General features: G+C 44.6%; 1 protein-coding gene across 2 annotated transcripts in view; it reads right to left on the reverse strand.

The window, feature by feature from the left end:
• The window catches only part of LOC121581652 (collagen alpha-1(XIX) chain), a 181,899-nt gene that overhangs the window by 99,088 nt on the left and 62,596 nt on the right, over positions 1-20,215 (reverse strand). For both annotated transcript variants that reach the window (XM_045211550.1, XM_045211549.1), the window contains exon 14: positions 12,479-12,532. In XM_045211550.1, coding sequence (XP_045067485.1) covers positions 12,479-12,532 — 54 coding nt within the window. The remainder of the gene's footprint in view (positions 1-12,478; positions 12,533-20,215) is intronic.

Below are 20,215 nucleotides of genomic sequence, written 5' to 3' on the forward strand. Positions count from 1 at the left end.
TTGTCAGATTGAAGTCTAGACTAAGAGTGTACTCGATAAATTAAGTCATTAAAAAAGTGGTATGTGCTGCTTTAAAAAATGTATTTCCTGCTTGTCTTACATGCCAAAACTGCATTGTTGGTTAATGGCTTGTAAGTAAGCATTTCACGGTAAGGTCTACACCTGTTGTATTCGGCGCATGTGACAAAGAACATTTGATTTGTCTTACGTGCCATTTATCAGATGCTTGTTATCCAAAGCATCTTATAGTCATGTGTGCATACATTCTTAAGGTAAGGGTGGTCCCAAGAATCGAACCCACTATCCTGGCATTGCAAGACCCATGCTCTACCAACTGCGCTACAGTATTTTGTTTACAATGACTTGCAACCATGGTACAAATGTTTTTAGACATTTGCCAAACCTTATGACATTACCTGATCTGGAAAGTTAAGAAAGATTATTAATGACCGATTAGTTATTCATGACCGTTTTTGTTGTATACACAGGTGTCACACCCAAAATATTCCTTCCTGCTTGGGGATATTGAGGTACTTATTACTGTTCCGCCTAAAACATAAATCATACTCACAGATGCCCCTCCCTCCGATAGCTCTCTGACTGAGAAAATTGTATAAAATAGGCTAATTTCTCTCTCTCTCTCTCTCTCCCCACCTGTATGTCTGTCTCCCCCATCTCCCCCTGTCTGTCTGTCTCTCTCACTCTCTCTCTCTCCCCCACTGTATGTCTATCTCACCCTGTCTCTCTCTCTCTCTCTCTCTCTCTCTCTCTCTCTCTCTCTCTCTCTCTCTCTCTCTCTCTCTCTCTCTCTCTCTCTCTCTCTCTCTCTCTCTCTCTCTCTCTCTCTCTCTCTCTCTCTCTCTCAATTTCAATTTTAATTTCAATTTAAGGGCTTTATTGGCATGGGAAACGTATGTTAACATTGCCAAAGCAAGTGAAGTATATAGTAAACAAAGTGAAATAAACAATAAATTTTAACAGTAAACATTACACTCAGAAGTTCCAAAAGAATAAAGACATTTCAAATGTCATATTATGTGTATATACAGTGTTGTAACAATGTGCAAATAGTTAACGTACAAATGGGAAAATAAATAAACATAAATATGGGTTGTATTTATAATGGTGTTTGTTCTTCACTGGTTGCCCTTTTCTTGTGGCAACAGGTCACAAATCTTGCTGCTGTGATGGCACACTGTGGTATTTCACCCAGTAGATAAGGGAGTTTATCAAAATTGGGTTTGTTTTCAAATGATTTGGTTGGGTCTAATTTTGTTGTTGTTGTCCTGGGGCTCTGTGGGGTCTGTTTGTGTTTGTGAACAGAGCCCCAGGACCAGCTTACTTAGGGGACTCTTCTCCAAGTTCATCTCTCTGTAGGTGATGACTTTGTTATGGAAGGTTTGGGAATCGCTTCCTTTTAAGTGGTTATAGAATTTAACGGCTCTATTCTGGATTTTGATAATTAGCGGGTATCGGCCTACTTCTGCTCTGCATGCATTATTTGGTGTTTCTCGTTGTCCACAGAGGATATTTTTTGCAGAGTCTCAATTTGGTGTTTGTCCCATTTTGTGAATTCTTGGTTTGTCACGAGTTGCTAAGCCAGAACCCAGAAGCAGACCAGGACAAGGTAAGTTGAAACGAAGGTGAGTGTTTATTACAAATTCAAGAGTGATGCTGAATAATCCAGGGAACAGAGCGGGCGGCGTTGATTAGTTGTTGGGGGTGCAGTGGTTGATCCCATCCTGGGTCGGCAGCCGCCGACCACCAGGCAGAGGTTGGATGAAGGTTCCGGACGGGTGACTGCAGATGGAACAAAACGGGGGTAAGTAAGCAACCAACCAACAAGGTGCAAAAACAACAAAACTAACGCTAGGCTCTAAAACTGATACTCTGGTAAACCTACTGTTCATGGCTAACGATCCGGCAGGGAATGGATGTTAGGCCAGAGCCTAAGAAGGGTGATGATCAGGACCAGGTGTGCAGATTGCTGATGGGATGCAGGTGCGGAAATCAAGAGAGCTCCCCGGAGCGTTCCAGAACCCTCGGGAAACTGGAGATCACGAACATAACAACTAGTCCACAGACAGGACCCGACTCAGACTGCCGGGATCGTTACAGTACCCCCTCCGACGAACGCCACCGGGCGGACTCCCGGAGCGCCAGGATGGAGGCGGTAGAAGTCACTGATGAGGTCAGCATCTAGGACCTGTCGCGCGGAATCCAACTCCTCTCTTCAGGACCATACCCCTCCCAGTCCACGAGATACTGGAAACCCCGGCCCCGCCGTCTGGAATCCATGATGCGACGCACCGTGTAGGCAGGACCACCTCCGATCATCCGAGGAGGAGGAGGAGGAGGCGGAGGAGGCAACAGAGGACTGAGGAAAACAGGCTTGAGGCAGGAGACATGAAAGGTGGGATGGACTCTGAGCGTCCTCGGGAGTTTGAGTCGAACTGCCACCGGATTGATCACCTTCTCCACCACAAACGGACCAATGAACTTCGGTAACAACTTCCTAGACTCAGTCCGTAAAGGAAGATCCCGTGTGGCCAACCAGACCCTATCTCCGATGGTGTAGGTGGGAGCGGGGATCCGGCGACGATTCGCCTGGAGCTGATACCGGTCCGAAACTCTAAGGAGTGCTTTTCTGGCCCGATGCCAGGTCCGGTGGCAACGACGAATATGGACCTGAACAGAAGGCACTGAGAGCTCCTTCTCCTGAGAAGGGAACAAGGGAGGTTGGTAGCCATACAGGCACTGGAAGGGAGACATCCCAGTGGCAGATGTAGGGAGAGTATTGTGGGCATACTCAACCCAAGGCAACTGAGAGACCCAGGAGGTGGGGTTGGAAGAGGCCAGACAGCGTAGCGTGGATTCCATCTTCTGGTTGGCTCTCTCCGCCTGACCATTGGATTGGGGGTGAAAACCAGATGTGAGACTGACTGTAGCTCCAATGGCCAAACAGAAGGACTTCCAGACAGCAGAGGTAAACTGAGGGCCACGGTCGGAAACGATATCACTGGGCAACCCGTGGACCCTGAAAACCTCCCTAACCAGGATCTCGGACGTCTCCGAGGCAGAGGGAAGCTTGGCAATAGGCACAAAGTGGGCGAACTTGCTGAATCTGTCCACGATAGTCAGAACGACCGTGTTCCCCTCAGAAGCGGGCAACCCAGTGACAAAGTCCAGGGGCCAGATGCGACCATGGTCGCCGGGGAATAGGAAGGGGGTGAAGTAGTCCAGAGCTGGGCCGATTGGTACTCTTATTCTGCGCACACACTGGACAGGCAGCAACATAACCCCGAGTATCCTCGGCCATGGCAGGCCACCAAAAACGTCTGCGAAGAAACGCCATTGTCCGAGCCACGCCAGGGTGACAAGCCATCTTGCTGGCGTGGGACCATTTGAGGACAGCAGGACGAACCGACTCAGGCACAAACAACCGACCGGGTGGACCGTTACCGGGACCGGGCTGAGTCCGAAGGGCCGCCAGCACCTCCTCCTCAATCTTCCACATAACTGCTCCCACGACGCAGTTCCGGGGGAGAATTGTCTCGGTCTTGGACCCACTCCCCTCCGTCTTGGAGAACATCCGGGACAAGGCGTCCGCCTTGCCGTTCTTAGATCCAGGTCGGAACGTCAGGGAAAACTTGAATCGTCCGAAAAACAACGCCCACCTGGCCTGACGGGAGTTGAGACGTTTAGCCGATTGCACGTAAGCAAGATTCTTGTGGTCAGTCCAGACAATAAACGGTTGCTCCGCCCCCTCCAACCAGTGGCGCCACTCCTCCAAGGCAAGTTTCACCGCGAGAAGCTCCCGGTTACCCACATCGTAATTCCTCTCCGCAGGCGAAAGGCGACGAGAGTAGTAGGCGCAGGGATGGAGTTTACTGTCCGTGGAGCATCGCTGCGACAGGATGGCGCCAACTCCCCACATCAGACGCGTCCACTTCAACGACGAACTGACGGGCCGTGTCCGGTTGAGAGAGAATCGGTGCGTTGGTGAATCGCCTCTTCAAATCCAGAAACGCTCGATCCGCCTCCGGATTCCACTTGAAGGTCCTGATACTGGAAGTCAAGGCAGTTAACGGAGCGGCCACACGGCTGTAATCCCGGATGAATCTGCGGTAGAAATTCGCAAACCCCAAAAATCTCTGGAGCTGCAATCTCGTACCGGGCTGGGCCCATTCCAGAACCGCTCTAACCTTCTCCTGGTCCATCCTAATCTCTCCCCTGGAGATGATGTACCCGAGAAAGGATGTCGTGTGGGCGTGAAACTCGCACTTCTCGGCCTTCACGAACAGGCGATTCTCCAACAATCGCTGCAGAACCTGCCGGACATGCTGGACGTGGTCGGAAGGTTCCTTCGAGAAGATCAGAATGTCATCCAGGTAAACAAACACAAAGAGACCGATCATATCTCTCAGGACGTCGTTCACCATACTCTGGAATACCGCTGGAGCATTGGTCAGTCCAAACGGCATCACCTGATACTCGAAGTGACCCATCGGTGTATTGAAACCCGTCAACCACTCGTCCCCCTCTCTGATCCGGACCATGTGATACGCATTGCGTAGGTCTAGCTTGGTGAACACCGTAGCACCCTGTAAGGAGTCGAAGGCAGAACTCATCAAGGGCAGGGGATACTTGTTCTTGACCGTGATGTCATTCAACCCCCGATAATCAATACACGGTCGAAGAGAGCCATCCTTCTTACCCACAAAGAAGAATCCTGCCCCCAGGGGTGATGACGAGGGACGAACGAGACCAGCAGCTAGGGACTCCTTGATGTAGGTCTCCAAAGCCTCACGTTCAGGTCGGGAGATACTGTATAACCTTCCCTTGGGGTAGACAGCTCCAGGGAACAGGTTGATGGCACAATCATATGGTCGGTGGGGAGGGAGTGACAGAGCCTTCTGCTTACTGAAAACTTCCCCCAAATCGTGATATGTCTCGGGAACCAGGGACAAATCTGGGGGTTTAGCCTCAATCACCTGACTGGGAACCGAATGGGGGCAGGCAGTCTTGAGACAGTTAGCATGACAATCAAGGCTCCAACTCGTTACCTTGCCCGTCACCCAATCGAACGTGGGATTGTGTTCCTTCAGCCAGGGGTATCCAAGGACCAGAGGAACCTGGGAAGACGGCAGAATGAAGAATGAAATCATCTCAGAATGATTCCCCGACAACCGCATCTTAACCGGTTCAGTCCTCATCGTGATACGTGCCAGACTACTGCCGTCCAGAGTGGTAGCTTCAATGGCTTCCGGCAATTGCTCCTTGGAAAGCCCCAGCTGTTCCACCAACTCGGCATCTAGAAAGCTTCCATCGGCACCTGAATCGATAAAAGCGTTAATCGCTAAGCTCTGATTCCTGTTCATAAGGGTAGCCGGAAACGGGGTCTGACAGAGGTATTGAGAGGTCGAAACTGGCTCGCTAAAAGTCCTCCCAACTTTAGCGAGCCGCGCAGTTTGACGACCCGACTGGAACCTGAGAAGCTGATCGGTTGGACGGAGCCCATTGCTTCTCCCTCCTTCGCTCTCGGACTCGATTATCCACCCGAATAGACAAGGCTACCAAGCTGTCCAGGTCACTAGACTCGGATAGGAGATCAACTCATCCTTGAGCTGCTCCGACAGACCCTGGTAAAAGGCCGCTTGCAGAGCCTCCTCATTCCACCCACTCTCACAGCCAACGTCTTGAACTCGATCACGAAGTCGGCCACGCTGCGAGTTCCTTGGCGAAGCGAAAACAGGCGCCTAGCTGCGTCCCTCCCTCGGACGGAATGGTCGAAGAGCTTCCTCATCTCGGCCGTGAACCCCTGGTATGAAGCCATGCAGGGATCCTGTCGTTCCCAAACGGCTGAAGCCCACTCCAGCGCTCGACCACGCAGCAACTCAATCACAAAGGCTATCCTAGCCTTGTCTGTGGCATAAGAGTAGGGCTGTAGATCGAACACTAATCCACACTGCATAAGGAAGGAACGGCATCTTCCCAGCTCCCCCTCATATTTATCCGGTGTCGGAACCTTGGGCTCACGGAAGGACACAGCTTCAGAAGCGGCAGGCGAGATGGGTGAAACCGGTAGTGGATCTTCCACCGGACACTTGCGTTGGTTCTGGACCTCCGTCAGACCGGTAGAAAGGTTCCGAACTGACAACGCGATCTCCTGTAGTACCGTGCTATGATGGCCCAACATCTTCTCCTGCTGGGTAATGGCATGGCGAACAGAGTCCAGGTCCGCTGGGTTCATTACTGGCCGGATCGTTCTGTCACGAGTTGCTAAGCCAGAACCCAGAAGCAGACCAGGACAAGGTAAGTTGAAACGAAGGTGAGTGTTTATTACAAATTCAAGAGTGATGCTGAATAATCCAGGGAACAGAGCGGGCGGCGTTGATTAGTTGTTGGGGGTGCAGTGGTTGATCCCATCCTGAGTCGGCAGCCGCCGACCACCAGGCAGAGGTTGGATGAAGGTTCCGGACGGGTGACTGCAGATGGAACAAAACGGGGGTAAGTAAGCAACCAACCAACAAGGTGCAAAAACAACAAAACTAACGCTAGGCTCTAAAACTGATACTCTGGTAAACCTACTGTTCATGGCTAACGATCCGGCAGGGAATGGATGTTAGGCCAGAGCCTAAGAAGGGTGATGATCAGGACCAGGTGTGCAGATTGCTGATGGGATGCAGGTGCGGAAATCAAGAGAGCTCCCCGGAGCGTTCCAGAACCCTCGGGAAACTGGAGATCACGAACATAACAACTAGTCCACAGACAGGACCCGACTCAGACTGCCGGGATCGTTACATGGTTGGTGAGCGGACCCCAGACCTCACAACCATAAAGGGCAATGGGTTCTATAACTGATTTAAGTATTTTTTGCCAGATCCTAATTGGTATGACGAATTTTATGTTCCTTTTGATGGCATAGAAGGCCCTTCTTGCCTTGTCTCTCAGATCGTTCACAGCTTTGTGGAAGTTACCTGTGGCGCTGATGTTTAGGCTGAGGTATGTGTAGTTTTTTGTGTGCTCTAGGGCAACGGTGTCTAGATGGAATTTGTATTTGTGGTCCTGGCAACTGGACCTTTTTTGGAACACCATTATTTTTGTCTTACTGAGATTTACTGTCAGGGCCCAGGTCTGACAGAATCTGTGCAGAAGATCTAGGTGCTGCTGTAGGCCCTCCTTGGTTGGTGACAGAAGCACCAGATCATCAGCAAACAGTAGACATTTGACTTCAGATTCTAGTAGGGTGAGGCCGGGTGCTGCAGACTGTTCTAGTGCCCTCGCCAATTCGTTGATATATATGTTGAAGAGGGTGGGGCTTAAACTGCATCCCTGTCTTACCCCACGGCCCTGTGGAAAGAAATGTGTGTGTTTTTTGCCAATTTTAACCGCACACTTTGTGTACATGGATTTTATAATGTCGTATGTTTTTCCCCCAACCCCACTTTCCATCAATTTGTATAGCAGACCCTCATGCCAAATTGAGTCAAAAGCTTTTTTGAAATCAACAAAGCATGAGAAGACTTTGTCTTTGTTTTGGTTTGTTTGTTTGTCAGTTAGGGTGTGCAGGGTGAATACGTGGTCTGTCGTACATTAATTTGGTAAAAAGCCAATTTGACATTTGCTCAGTAAATTTTTTTCACATTTGTCTCCACTTTTGTGGATTGGGGTGATCAGTCCTTGGTTCCAAATATTGGGGAAGATGCCAGAGCTAAGGATGATGTTAAAGAGTTTAAGTATAGCCAATTGGAATTTGTGGTCTGTATATTTTATCATTTAATTGAGGATACCATCAACACCACAGGCCTTTTTGGGTTGGAGGGTTTGTATTTTGTCCTGTAGTTCATGCAATGTAATTGGAGAATCCAGTGGGTTCTGGTAGTCTTTAATAGTTGATTCTAAGATTTGCATTTGATCATGTATATTTTTTTTGCTGTTTGTTCTTTGTTATAGGGCCAAAAAGATTGGAGAAGTGGTTTACCCATACATCTCCGTTTTGGATAGATAGCTCTTCGTGTTGTTGTTTGTTTAGTGTTTTCCAATTTTCCCAGAAGTACTTATGGATTATTCAATTACATTGAGCTGATTTCTGACATGCTGTTCCTTCTTTTTCCGTAGTGTATTTCTGTATTGTTTTAGTGATTCACCATAGTGAAGGCGTAGGCTCAGGTTTTCTGGGTCTCTATGTTTTTGGTTGGATAGGTTTCAAAAAAAAATCTTAGGTTTTTGCATTCTTCATAAAACCATTTGTCACTGTTGTTACTTTTCTTCGGTTTTCTGTTAGAGATTTTTAGATATGATAGGGAAGCTGAGAGGTCAAATATACTGTTTAGGTTTTCTACTGCCAAGTTTACACCTTCACTATTACAGTGGAACGTTTTGTCCAGGAAGTTGTCTGAAAGGAATTTAATTTGTTGTTGCCTAATTGTTTTTTGGTAGGTTTCGACACTACTTTCCTTCCATCTATAGCATTTCTTAATGTTATTCCGTTCATTTGGCTTTGATGCTGTAGTGTATTGAGATTATGACGGTGTTAAATGTTTTTAAGTGGAACTGAAAGAATGTTGATTTTAGTATCAAGAGGGAATGTTTTAGTGTAACGCCACATACAACAGACAGGAAGTGTGTTGTAGACAGGGGGATTGGACAGTAGAGGGAGCCACCCACATCTTGGGAGTTTATATATACTGGGGGAAAAACGAAGAGGGGCAGAAGCATTCAAGATTCATTTGGGAAACGGAGCTTCTCCAGACTTCGCGTGTCTGTAACTTATGCTGTAACCTCGTGATTTTAATAAAAGCCTTTGAACACGGTGCAGCTTAAGCGGACTCTTTGGTTGACAGCAATAGCCACCAGCAGCCGACGCGACACGACAATGCCTCATGATTGAGTATTGCTCTGTTCAGGTAGACTGTGATTTTGCTGTGGTCTGATAGGGGTGTCAGTGGGCTGACTGTGAACGCTCTGAGAGACTCTGGGTTGAGGTCAGTGATAAAGTAGTCTACAGTACTACTGCCAAGAGATGAGCTATAGGTGTACCTACCATAGGAGTCCCCTCGAAGCCTACCATTGACTATGTACATACCCAGCGTGCGACAGAGCTGCAGGAGTTGTGACCCGGTTATGTTGTCGTAGTTGTGCCTAGGGCGGCATATGGGGGAGGGAATATTCTCTCTCTCTCTCTCTCTCTCTCTCTCTCTCTCTCTCTCTCTCTCTCTCTCTCTCTCTCTCTCTCTCTCTCTCTCTCTCAATTCAATTTCAATTCAATTCAATTTCAATTTAAGGGCTTTATTGGCATGGGAAACGTGTGTTAACATTGCCAAAGCAAGTGAAGTAGATAGTAAACAAAAGTGAAATAAACAATAAATATTAACAGTAAACATTACACTCAGAAGTTTCAAAAGAATAAAGACATTTCAAATGTCATATTATGTATATATACAGTGTTGTAACAATGTGCAAATAGTTAAAGTACAAATGGGAAAATAAATAAACATAAATATGGGTTGTATTTACAATGGTGTTTGTTCTTCACTGGTTGCCCTTTTCTTGTGGCAACAGGTCACAAATCTTGCAGCTGTGATGGCACACTGTGGTTTTTCACCCAGTAGATAAGGGAGTTTATCAAAATTGGGTTTGTTTTCGAATTCTTTGTGGATCGCTGTAATCTGAGGGAAATATGTGTCTCTAATATGGTCATACATTTGGCAGGAGGTTAGGAAGTGCAGCTCAGTTTCCACCTCATTTTGTGGGCAGTGTGCACATAGCCTGTCTTCTCTTGAGAGCCAGGTCTGCCTACGGCGGCCTTTCTCAATAGCAAGGCTATGCTCACTGAGTCTGTACATAGTCAAAGCTTTCCTTAAGTTTGGGTCAGTCACAGTGGTCAAGTATTCTGCCACTGTGTACTCTCTGTTTAGGGCCAAATAGCATTCTAGTTTGCTCTGTTTTTTTGTTTGTTCTTTCCAATGTGTCAAGTAATTCTCTTTTTGTTTTCTCATGATTTGGTTGGGTCTAGTTGTGTTGTTGTTGTTGTTGTCCTGGGGCTGTGTGGGGTCTGTTTGTGTTTGTGAACAGAGCCCCAGGACAAGCTTACTTAGGGGACTCTTCTCCAAGTTCATCTCTCTGTAGGTGATGGCTTTGTTATGGAAGGTTTGGGAATCGCTTCCTTTTAAGTGGTTATAGAATTTAACGGCTCTTTTCTGGATTTTGATAATTAGCGGGTATTGGCCTAATTCTGCTCTGCATGCATTATTTGGTGTTTTACGTTGTACACGGAGGATGTTTTTGCAGAATTCTGCATGCAGAGTCTCAATTTGGTGTTTGTCCCATTTTGTGAATTCTTGGTTGGTGAGCGGACCCCAGACCTCAGAACCATAAAGGGCAATGGGTTCTATAACTGATTCAAGTATTTTTAGCCAGATCCTAATTGGTATGTCAAATTTTATGTTCCTTTTGATGGCATAGAAGGCCCTTCTTGCCTTGTCTCTCAGATCGTTCACAGCTTTGTGGAAGTTACCTGTGGCGCTGATGTTTAGGCCGAGGTATGTATAGTTTTTTGTGTGCTCTAGGGCAACGGTGTCTAGATGGAATTTGTATTTGTGGTCCTGGCAACTGGACCTTTTTGGAACACCATTATTTTTGTCTTACTGAGATTTACTGTCAGGGCCCAGGTCTGACAGAATCTGTGCAGAAGATCTAGGTGCTGCTGTAGGCCCTCCTTGGTTGGTGACAGAAGCACCAGATCGTCAGCAAACAGAAGACATTTGACTTCAGATTCTAGTAGGGTGAGGCCGGTGTTCTCTTTTTCTCTCTCTCTCTTCTCTCTCTCTTCTCTTTCTCTCTCTCTCTCTCTCTCTCTCTCTCTCTCTCTCTCTCTCTCTCTCTCTCTCTCTCTCTCTCTCTCTCTCTCTCCTCTTCAGAGAACCAAACAAATAGCTCATTAGAACTTCATGGCTGGAAGACAGTGCACCTACAATTACCCTAGAATCATACAGCAGCTCCCTCCCCAATAGTGAAAGTGGAAATGAATGTGTGTGTGTATGTGCGTGAGTATGTGCATGTGTGAATATGAACGGTATGGTAACTAATTAGAGAACAGAAAACATTCCATATCTTACATAGCAAAGAAATCCCACTGTGGTATGAGATAAAAAATATAAAATAAATGTAAAAGAGATTTTCCACATATTTTGAATTGCAATAAGAGGAGTTGGCCTAATTCAAATGGACTTTTAGTGAACAGGCTATAAAAGAATGCTGATAATCAAGGCTCCACTGTATTTCTGAATGCTTTAAATCCCCAGCTTGCTGGACCCGTCCAGACTTTATTACATGTATATTTTAAACATTTAAATAGCCTCATCCTTGATATCTGTTTTGACTGTCTCTCCATCGGGATTCTCTGCCTCTGACCCTATTACGGGGGCTGAGTCACTGGCTTACTGGTGCTTTCCATGCCGTCCCTAGGAAGGGTGCATCACTTGAGTGGGTTGAGTCACTGATGTGATCTTCCTGTCCGGTTTTGCGCCCCCCTCGGGCTTGTGTGGTGGAGGAGATCTTTGTGGGCTATACTCAGCCTTGTCTTAGGGTAGTAGGTTGGTGGTCTGTTGATATCCCTCTAGTGGTGTGGGGGCTGTTTTTTGGCAAAGTGGGTGGGGGTATCGTTGGACGGGGCCACAGTGTCTCCTTCCCCCCCCTGTCTCAGCCTCCAGTATCTATGTTGCAATAGTCTATGTGCCGGGGGGCTAGGGTCAGTCTGTTATATCTGGTGTCATTCTCCTGTCTTATCCGGTGTCCTGTGTGAATTGAAGAATGCTCCCTCTAATTCTCTCTCTCTCTCCCTCCCATTCCGGAGGACCTGAGCCCTAGGATCATGCCTCAGGACTACCTGGCCTGATGACTCCTTGCTGTCCCCAGTCCACCTGGTCATGCTGCTGCTCCAGTTTCCACTCTTCTGCCTGCGGCTATGGAACCCTGACCTGTTCACCGGACGTGCTACCTTGTCACAGACCTGCTGTTTTCAACTCACTCTCTCTCTACCGCACCTGCTATTTCAACCTCTAAATGCCCGGCTATGAAAAGCCAAGTGACATTTACTCCTGATGTACTGACCTGTTGCAACCTCTACAACCACTGTGATTATTATTTGACCCTGCTGGTCATCTATGAACGTCTGAACATCTTGGAGAAAAATCTGGCCTTAATGGCCACGTACTGTTATAATCTTCACCCGGCACAGCCAGAAGAGGACTGGCCACCCCTCAGAGCCTGGTTCCTCTCTAGGTTCCTTCCTAGGTTTCTGCCTTTCTAGGGAGTTTTTCCTAGCCACCGTGCTTCTACATCTACATTGCTTGCTGTTTGGGGTTTTAGGCTGGGTTTCTGTATGGCACTTTGTGACATCTGCTGATGTAAAAAGGGCTTTATAAATAACATTTGATTGATTGATTGAAACCATAGTTGAGGAATTGTGACTTACTTGATCACCTTTGGGGCCAATAGGGCCAGCAAATCCTGAGTCTCCTTTCAAACCCTGGGAACAAACAAAGACATTAGACACCTTTATGTTGTCAATAAAGAACAAAGACATTAGACACCTTTATGTTGTCAATAAAGAACAAAGACATTAGACACCTTTATGTTGTCAATAAAGAACAAAGACCTTATACACCTTTATGTTGTCAATAAAGAACAAAGACATTATACACCTTTATGTTGTCAATAAAGAACAAAGACATTATACACCTTTATGTTGTCAATAAAGAGGTGTAGACATCCAAATAACTTCACAGATCTTCAATGTAAAGGGTTTAAACACTTTTTCCCATGCTTGTTCACTGAACCATAAACAATTAATGAACATGCACCTGTGGAACGGTCATTAAGACACTAACAGCTTACAGACGGTAGGCAATTAAGGTCACAGTTATGAAAACTTAGGACACTAAAGAGGCCTTTCTACTGACTCTGAAAAACACCAATAGAAAGATGCTCAGGGTCCCTGCTCATTTGCGTGAACGTGCCTTAGGTATGCTGCAAGGAGGCATGAGGACTGCAGATGTGGCCAGGGCAATACATTGCAATGTCCGTACTGTGAGACGCCTAAGACAGCGCTACAGGGAGACAGGATGGACAGCTGATCGTCCTCGCAGTGGCAGACCACGTGTAACAACACCTGCACAGGATCGGTACATCCGAACATCACACCTGCGGGACAGGTACAGGATGGCAACAACAACTGCCCGAGTTACACCAGGAACGCACAATCCCTCCATCAGTGCTCAGACTGTCCGCAATAGGCTGAGAGAGGCTGGACTGAGGGCTGTTGTAAGGCAGGTCCTCACCAGACTTCACCGGCAACAACGTCCCCTATGGGCACAAACCCACCTTCGCTGGACCAGACAGGACTGGCAAAAAGTGCTCTTCACTGACGAGTTGCGGTTTTGTCTCACCAGGGGTGATGATCGGATTCGCGTTTATCGTCAAAGGAATGAGCGTTACACCGAGGCCTGTACTCTGAAGCGGGATCGATTTGGAGGTGGAGGGTCCGTCATGGTCTGGGGCGGTGTGTCACAGCATCATCGGACTGAGCTTGTTGTCATTGCAGGCAATCTCAACGCTGTGCGTTACAGGCAAGACATCCTCTTCCCTCATGTGGTACCCTTCCTGCAGGCTCATCCTGACATGACCATCCAGCATGACAATGCCACCAGCCATACTGCTCGTTCTGTGCGTGATTTCCTGCAAGACAGGAATGTCAGTGTTCTGCCATCGCCAGCGAAGAGCCCGGATCTCAATCCCATTGAGCACGTCTGGGACCTGTTGGATCGGAGGGTGAGGGCTAGGGCCATTCCCCCCAGAAATGTCTGGGAACTTGTAGGTGCCTTGGTGGAAGAGTGGGGTAACATCTCACAGCAAGAACTGGCAAATCTGGTGCAGTCCATGAGGAGGAGCTGCACTGCAGTACTTAATGCAGCAGGTGGCCACACCAGATACTAACTGTTACTATTACATTTCTGTTAGTCACATGTCTGTGGAACTTGTTCAGTTTATGTCTCAGTTGTTGAATCTTGTTATGTTCATACAAATATTTACACATGTTAAGTTTGCTGAAAATAAACGCAGTTGACAGTGAGAGGACGTTTCTTTTTTTGCTGAGTTTAGTTCTATTTTCCAGTGTAAGGCATGCCTGTATGTCTGAACTAACTCTCCTTTGGAGACCGGTACATTCAGGACAGAAATAACTGTATCACCTGTTTTCACAGGCGTCAGATACCCATACCTTTCACTACCACTTTAAGTGGACATGTTGAACACAAGACAGTGTCCAGGGTAAACCCTCTCAATCATGTAGCAGTATTCTGTTTGGGACATATATGTAATTAGCTTCTTATACTGACTGACTCCCTCTGCTTCCCCCTGCCTCCCCCTTCCCAGCATGGTTGTGACCAGGGGCCTGATTTTCATCACCTTGGGCCTAACGGATGGGGTGTGTGTGTGTGTGTGTGTGTGTGTGTGTGTGTGTTTGTGTGTGTGTGTGTGTGTGCCTGGTTAGAAGACGCTATAGGCAAAGTCAGTCAGGCCTCTCTCTGTCAGGGTGGTGTAAAGTCAGTCAGGCCTCTCTCTGTCAGGGTGGTGTAAAGTCAGTCAGGCCTCTCTCTGTCAGGGTGGTGTAAAGTCAGTCAGGCCTCACTCTGTCAGGGTGGTGTAAAGTCAGTCAGGCCTCTCTCTGTCAGGGTGGTGTAAAGTCAGTCAGGCCTCTCTCTGTCAGGGTGGTGTAAAGTCAGTCAGGCCTCTCTCTGTCAGGGCGATGTAAAGTCAGTCAGGCCTCTCTCTGATAGGGTGGTATAAAGTCAGTCAGGCCTCTCTCTGTCAGGGTGGTGTAAAGTCAGTCAGGCCTCTCTCTGTCAGGGAGGTATACAGTCAGTCAGGCCTCTCTTTGTCAGGGTGGTGTAAAGTCAGTCAGGCCTCTCTCTGTCAGGGTGGTATAAAGTCAGACAGGCCTCTCTTTGTCAGGGTGGGGTAAAGTCAGTCAGGCCTCTCTCTGTCAGGGTGGTATAAAGTCAGTCAGGCCTCTCTCTGTCAGGGTGGTGTAAAGTCAGTCAGGCCTCTCTCTGATAGGGTGGTATAAAGTCAGTCAGGCCTCTCTATGTCAGGGTGGTGTCAAGTGAAAGAGGACAGCTGAGATAAAGGCCTGTGAATAAATGGCCACAGACACTACTCTCTACCCACTACAGCCAGAAGATGACTGGCCTCTCCTCGGAGCCTGGTTCCTCTCTACCCGGTACAGCCAGAAGATGACTGGCCACCCCTTGGAGCCTGGTTCCTCTTTACAAGGTAAAGCCAGAAGATGACTGGCCACCCCTTGGAGCCTGGTTCCTCTCTACCAGGTAAAGCCAGAAGAGGACTGGCCACCCCTCAGAGCCTGGTTCCTCTCTACCCGGTACAGCCAGAAGAGGACTGGCCACCCCTCGGAGCCTGGTTCCTCTCTACCCGGTACAGCCAGAAGAGGGCTGATGTTATGGCTTTGTCTATGTGCTGCTGACATCTGTGTCCGCAGGTATCGGGGTTTCTGAATAGTCCGGAAAACTGTTTGTCCCATGTCTTTGTACTCAGAGTTAGTCTGAAACTACTGGTCCTGCTGGACTGAGCTGAGAAATACAACAACATAACTCTGTGTAGGGTGTCCAATGAAAAATGCATATTTTGACCAATGGGTAAAATAATATGTTAATTGTGTAGATAATCCTCTAAGAAAACCAATGGTCCAAACCTCATGTCTCTATCGTAATCTGTTCAAAACTTATTGGAGTATTTACCCTTGTAGGATGGTCAGAATTAGGGTGACTAAATCAATGGACGTCAGAGAAAACAGTGGTCATAAATCAGGAGAATAGCATGGCGTCAGCTAGGCTGGATTACAGGTTTACCGTTGCACTTGAAGCCCAGAGCCATATATTTAGAGAGTTTGGTCACACAAAATAACGTTCTAATTCTAGAAATTCAGTTACATTGCATTGTTTAAATATTCCCCAATGCTTCATAATGCAGAAAACTCAAGTTCCCAACTCTGGTCTAGCCAACATAAGGAACTGTCTGTTAGTCAGATATAATAATGCCGATGCTGTCCAACTGACTTGGTTTTCAAATCATGTACGATAGATAGATACTGATGTTGACGTGTTATCCTATAAGAAACATTTGAGACCGTACCAGACCGCTTCATCATGTAAAGTCCCCATACATAAAAAGCACTGACAGAGCACTGACTGCAGATTCTGAACTTCAATTGCTGCATTTTAATGTGTGAAAATGCAGTGGCGTTGGCTCTGCCAATTGTAATATAATCGGCCAAAGCCATTTTAACATTAGATCAAAATGACGTATGTACATCTATGTCTCTAAATACTGCCCTTTCCTATCGCAGATATTAAAACAGATATCAAATATTTTTTGTATGATGAACATTGACTGGTTGTATGAAAAATAAGTAGAATGTTTGGTCAATATAAATACAAGAGTGGGTTTAATTTTTGTCACGGTTAACTGTTTAATCTGTTAATGTCCACTACTTGTATAGCCCAGAGTGCCAGTTTCCCCATCTGTAGGTCTGGATCGATACTTATGATGCAGGGACATAATCATGATAAACTGATCTGTACTATAGGCTTAGATATATGGTATTCTATAGGCTTAGATATATGGTATTCTATAGGTTTATAGTTATGGTGGTATTCTATAGGCTTATAGTTATGGTGGTATTCTATAGGTTTATAGTTATGGTGGTATTCTGTAGGTTTATAGTTATGGTGGTATTCTATAGGCTTAGATATATGGTATTCTATAGGTTTATAGTTATGGTGGTATTCTATAGGCTTATAGTTATGGTGGTATTCTATAGGTTTATAGTTATGGTGGTATTCTATAGGCTTATAGTTATGGTGGTATTCTATAGGCTTATATGTATGGTGGTATTCTGTAGGTTTATAGTTATGGTGGTATTCTATAGGTTTATAGTTATGGTGGTATTCTATAGGTTTATAGTTATGGTGGTATTCTATAGGCTTATAGTTACGGTGGTATTCTGTAGGTTTATAGTTATGGTGGTATTCTATAGGTTTATAGTTATGGTGGTATTCTATAGGTTTATAGTTATGGTGGTATTCTATAGGCTTATAGTTATGGTGGTATTCTATAGGCTTATAGTTATGGTGGTATTCTATAGGCTTATAGTTATGGTGGTATTCTATAGGTTTATAGTTATGGTGGTATTCTATAGGTTTATAGTTATGGTGGTATTCTATAGGCTTTTAGTTATGGTGGTATTCTATAGGCTTATAGTTATGGTGGTATTCTATAGGCTTATAGTTATGGTGGTATTCTATAGGTTTATAGTTATGGTGGTATTCTATAGGCTTATAGTTATGGTGGTATTCTATAGGCTTATAGTTATGGTGGTATTCTATAGGTTTATAGTTATGGTGGTATTCTATAGGCTTATAGTTATGGTGGTATTCTATAGGCTTATAGTTATGGTGGTATTATATAGGCTTATAGTTATGGTATTCTATAGGTTTATAGTTATGGTGGTATTCTATAGGCTTATAGTTATGGTGGTATTCTATAGGTTTATAGTTATGGTGGTATTCTATAGGCTTATAGTTATGGTGGTATTCTATAGGCTTATAGTTATGGTGGTATTCTATAGGTTTATAGTTATGGTGGTATTCTATAGGCTTATAGTTATGGTATTCTATAGGCTTATAGTTATGGTGGTATTCTATAGGTTTATAGTTATGGTGGTATTCTATAGGCTTATAGTTATGGTGGTATTCTATAGGTTTATAGTTATGGTGGTATTCTATAGGTTTATAGTTATAGTGGTATTCTATAGGTTTATAGTTATGGTGGTATTCTATAGGTTTATAGTTATAGTGGTATTCTATAGGTTTATAGTTATGGTGGTATTCTATAGGTTTATAGTTATGGTGGTATTCTATAGGCTTATAGTTATGGTGGTATTCTATAGGTTTATAGTTATGGTGGTATTCTATAGGTTTATAGTTATGGTGGTATTCTATAGGCTTATAGTTATGGTGGTATTCTATAGGTTTATAGTTATGGTGGTATTCTATAGGTTTATAGTTATGGTATTCTATAGGTTTATAGTTAAGGTGGTATTATATAGGCTTATAGTTATGGTGGTATTCTATAGGTTTATAGTTATAGTGGTATTCTATAGGTTTATAGTTATGGTGGTATTCTATAGGTTTATAGTTATAGTGGTATTCTATAGGTTTATAGTTATGGTGGTATTCTATAGGTTTATAGTTATGGTGGTATTCTATAGGCTTATAGTTATGGTGGTATTCTATAGGTTTATAGTTATGGTGGTATTCTATAGGTTTATAGTTATGGTGGTATTCTATAGGTTTATAGTTATGGTGGTATTCTATAGGCTTATAGTTATGGTGGTATTCTATAGGTTTATAGTTATGGTGGTATTCTATAGGTTTATAGTTATGGTATTCTATAGGTTTATAGTTAAGGTGGTATTATATAGGCTTATAGTTATGGTGGTATTCTATAGGTTTATAGTTATGGTGGTATTCTATAGGTTTATAGTTAAGGTGGTATTATATAGGCTTATAGTTATGGTGGTATTCTATAGGTTTATAGTTATGGTGGTATTCTATAGGTTTATAGTTATGGTGGTATTCTATAGGCTTACAGTTATGGTATTCTATAGGTTTATAGTTATGGTGGTATTCTATAGGCTTATAGTTATGGTGGTATTCTATAGGCTTATAGTTATGGTGGTATTCTATAGGTTTATAGTTATGGTATTCTATAGGTTTATAGTTATGGTGGTATTCTATAGGCTTATAGTTATGGTGGTATTCTATTGGTTTATAGTTATGGTGGTATTATATAGGCTTATAGTTATGGTGGTATTCTATAGGTTTATAGTTATGGTGGTATTCTATAGGTTTATAGTTATGGTGGTATTCTATAGGTTTATAGTTATGGTGGTATTCTATAGGTTTATAGTTATGGTGGTATTCTATAGGCTTATAGTTATGGTATTCTATAGGTTTATAGTTATGGTGGTATTATATAGGCTTATAGTTATGGTATTCTATAGTTTTATAGTTATGGTGGTATTCTATAGGCTTATAGTTATGGTGGTATTCTATAGGTTTATAGTTATGGTGGTATTCTATAGGTTTATAGTTATGGTGGTATTCTATAGGCTTATAGTTATGGTGGTATTCTATAGGTTTATAGTTATGGTATTATATAGGCTTATAGTTTTAGTATTCTATAGGCTTATAGTTATGGTGGTATTCTATAGGTTTATAGGTATGGTGGTATTCTATAGGCTTATAGTTATGGTGGTATTCTATAGGCTTATAGTTATGGTATTCTATTGGTTGATAGTCATGCTAGAGAACATTGGGACACTTGATCATGTATTGATCTCATAAGCCATTCAAATAACCCAGACCATTAACCAGGTTATCAACACCATCCAGTGTATCAAGGGATTTTACTCGTCACAGTACCTAAATTGACCATGCATTCAATAGCATGTCTTTAGTTTGCTGTGAATTAGACTGTAAGGTAAGGGACTAGTACCATGCACTGTGAGGGACATTTAAAGCCCCATTTCCACTGGGTGGGACAGACCTGGTCATTTAATGGGTTTATTTCTAGGGAGAAGTTTGATACACCCACTAGACCCAGTGGACCCCTGGACGACTAGCTGTCATCATGGCATCAGCTAATGGGACCTCTTCAGCAAATGCAGAAATCTGGGTCTGGTACAAAACTCACTCAATTATTACATAAACGTAAAGGGTTCAGAATAGGAAAAAACATACGGAATAGGTAGTTACATTTGTTCTGATTCCACTGTCCAAATGTCCTCCTACATGTTTTAACTCTCTGTAATCAACCTACTGTATAGATCCATCCTGGCCCAGCTTACCACATGTAAGACTTGGGTTCAAATACTATTTCAATCATACTTTATCTGGGCTTGATTGAGCTTGCCTGTCTTACTGGACCAATAGAATAGTCTCAAAACTGCAAACACCGCCCATCTGGCACTCCAGGCAGGCTAAAGAAAACTTTGAAATTATTTTAAAGATATCAAATAGTATTTGAACCCAGGTCTGCTGCCTAATGCTGTGGTGGTATGAAGCAACAAAAT

This window comes from Coregonus clupeaformis, chromosome 37 (assembly GCF_020615455.1).
Source record: "Coregonus clupeaformis isolate EN_2021a chromosome 37, ASM2061545v1, whole genome shotgun sequence".
NCBI lineage: Eukaryota > Metazoa > Chordata > Actinopteri > Salmoniformes > Salmonidae > Coregonus > Coregonus clupeaformis.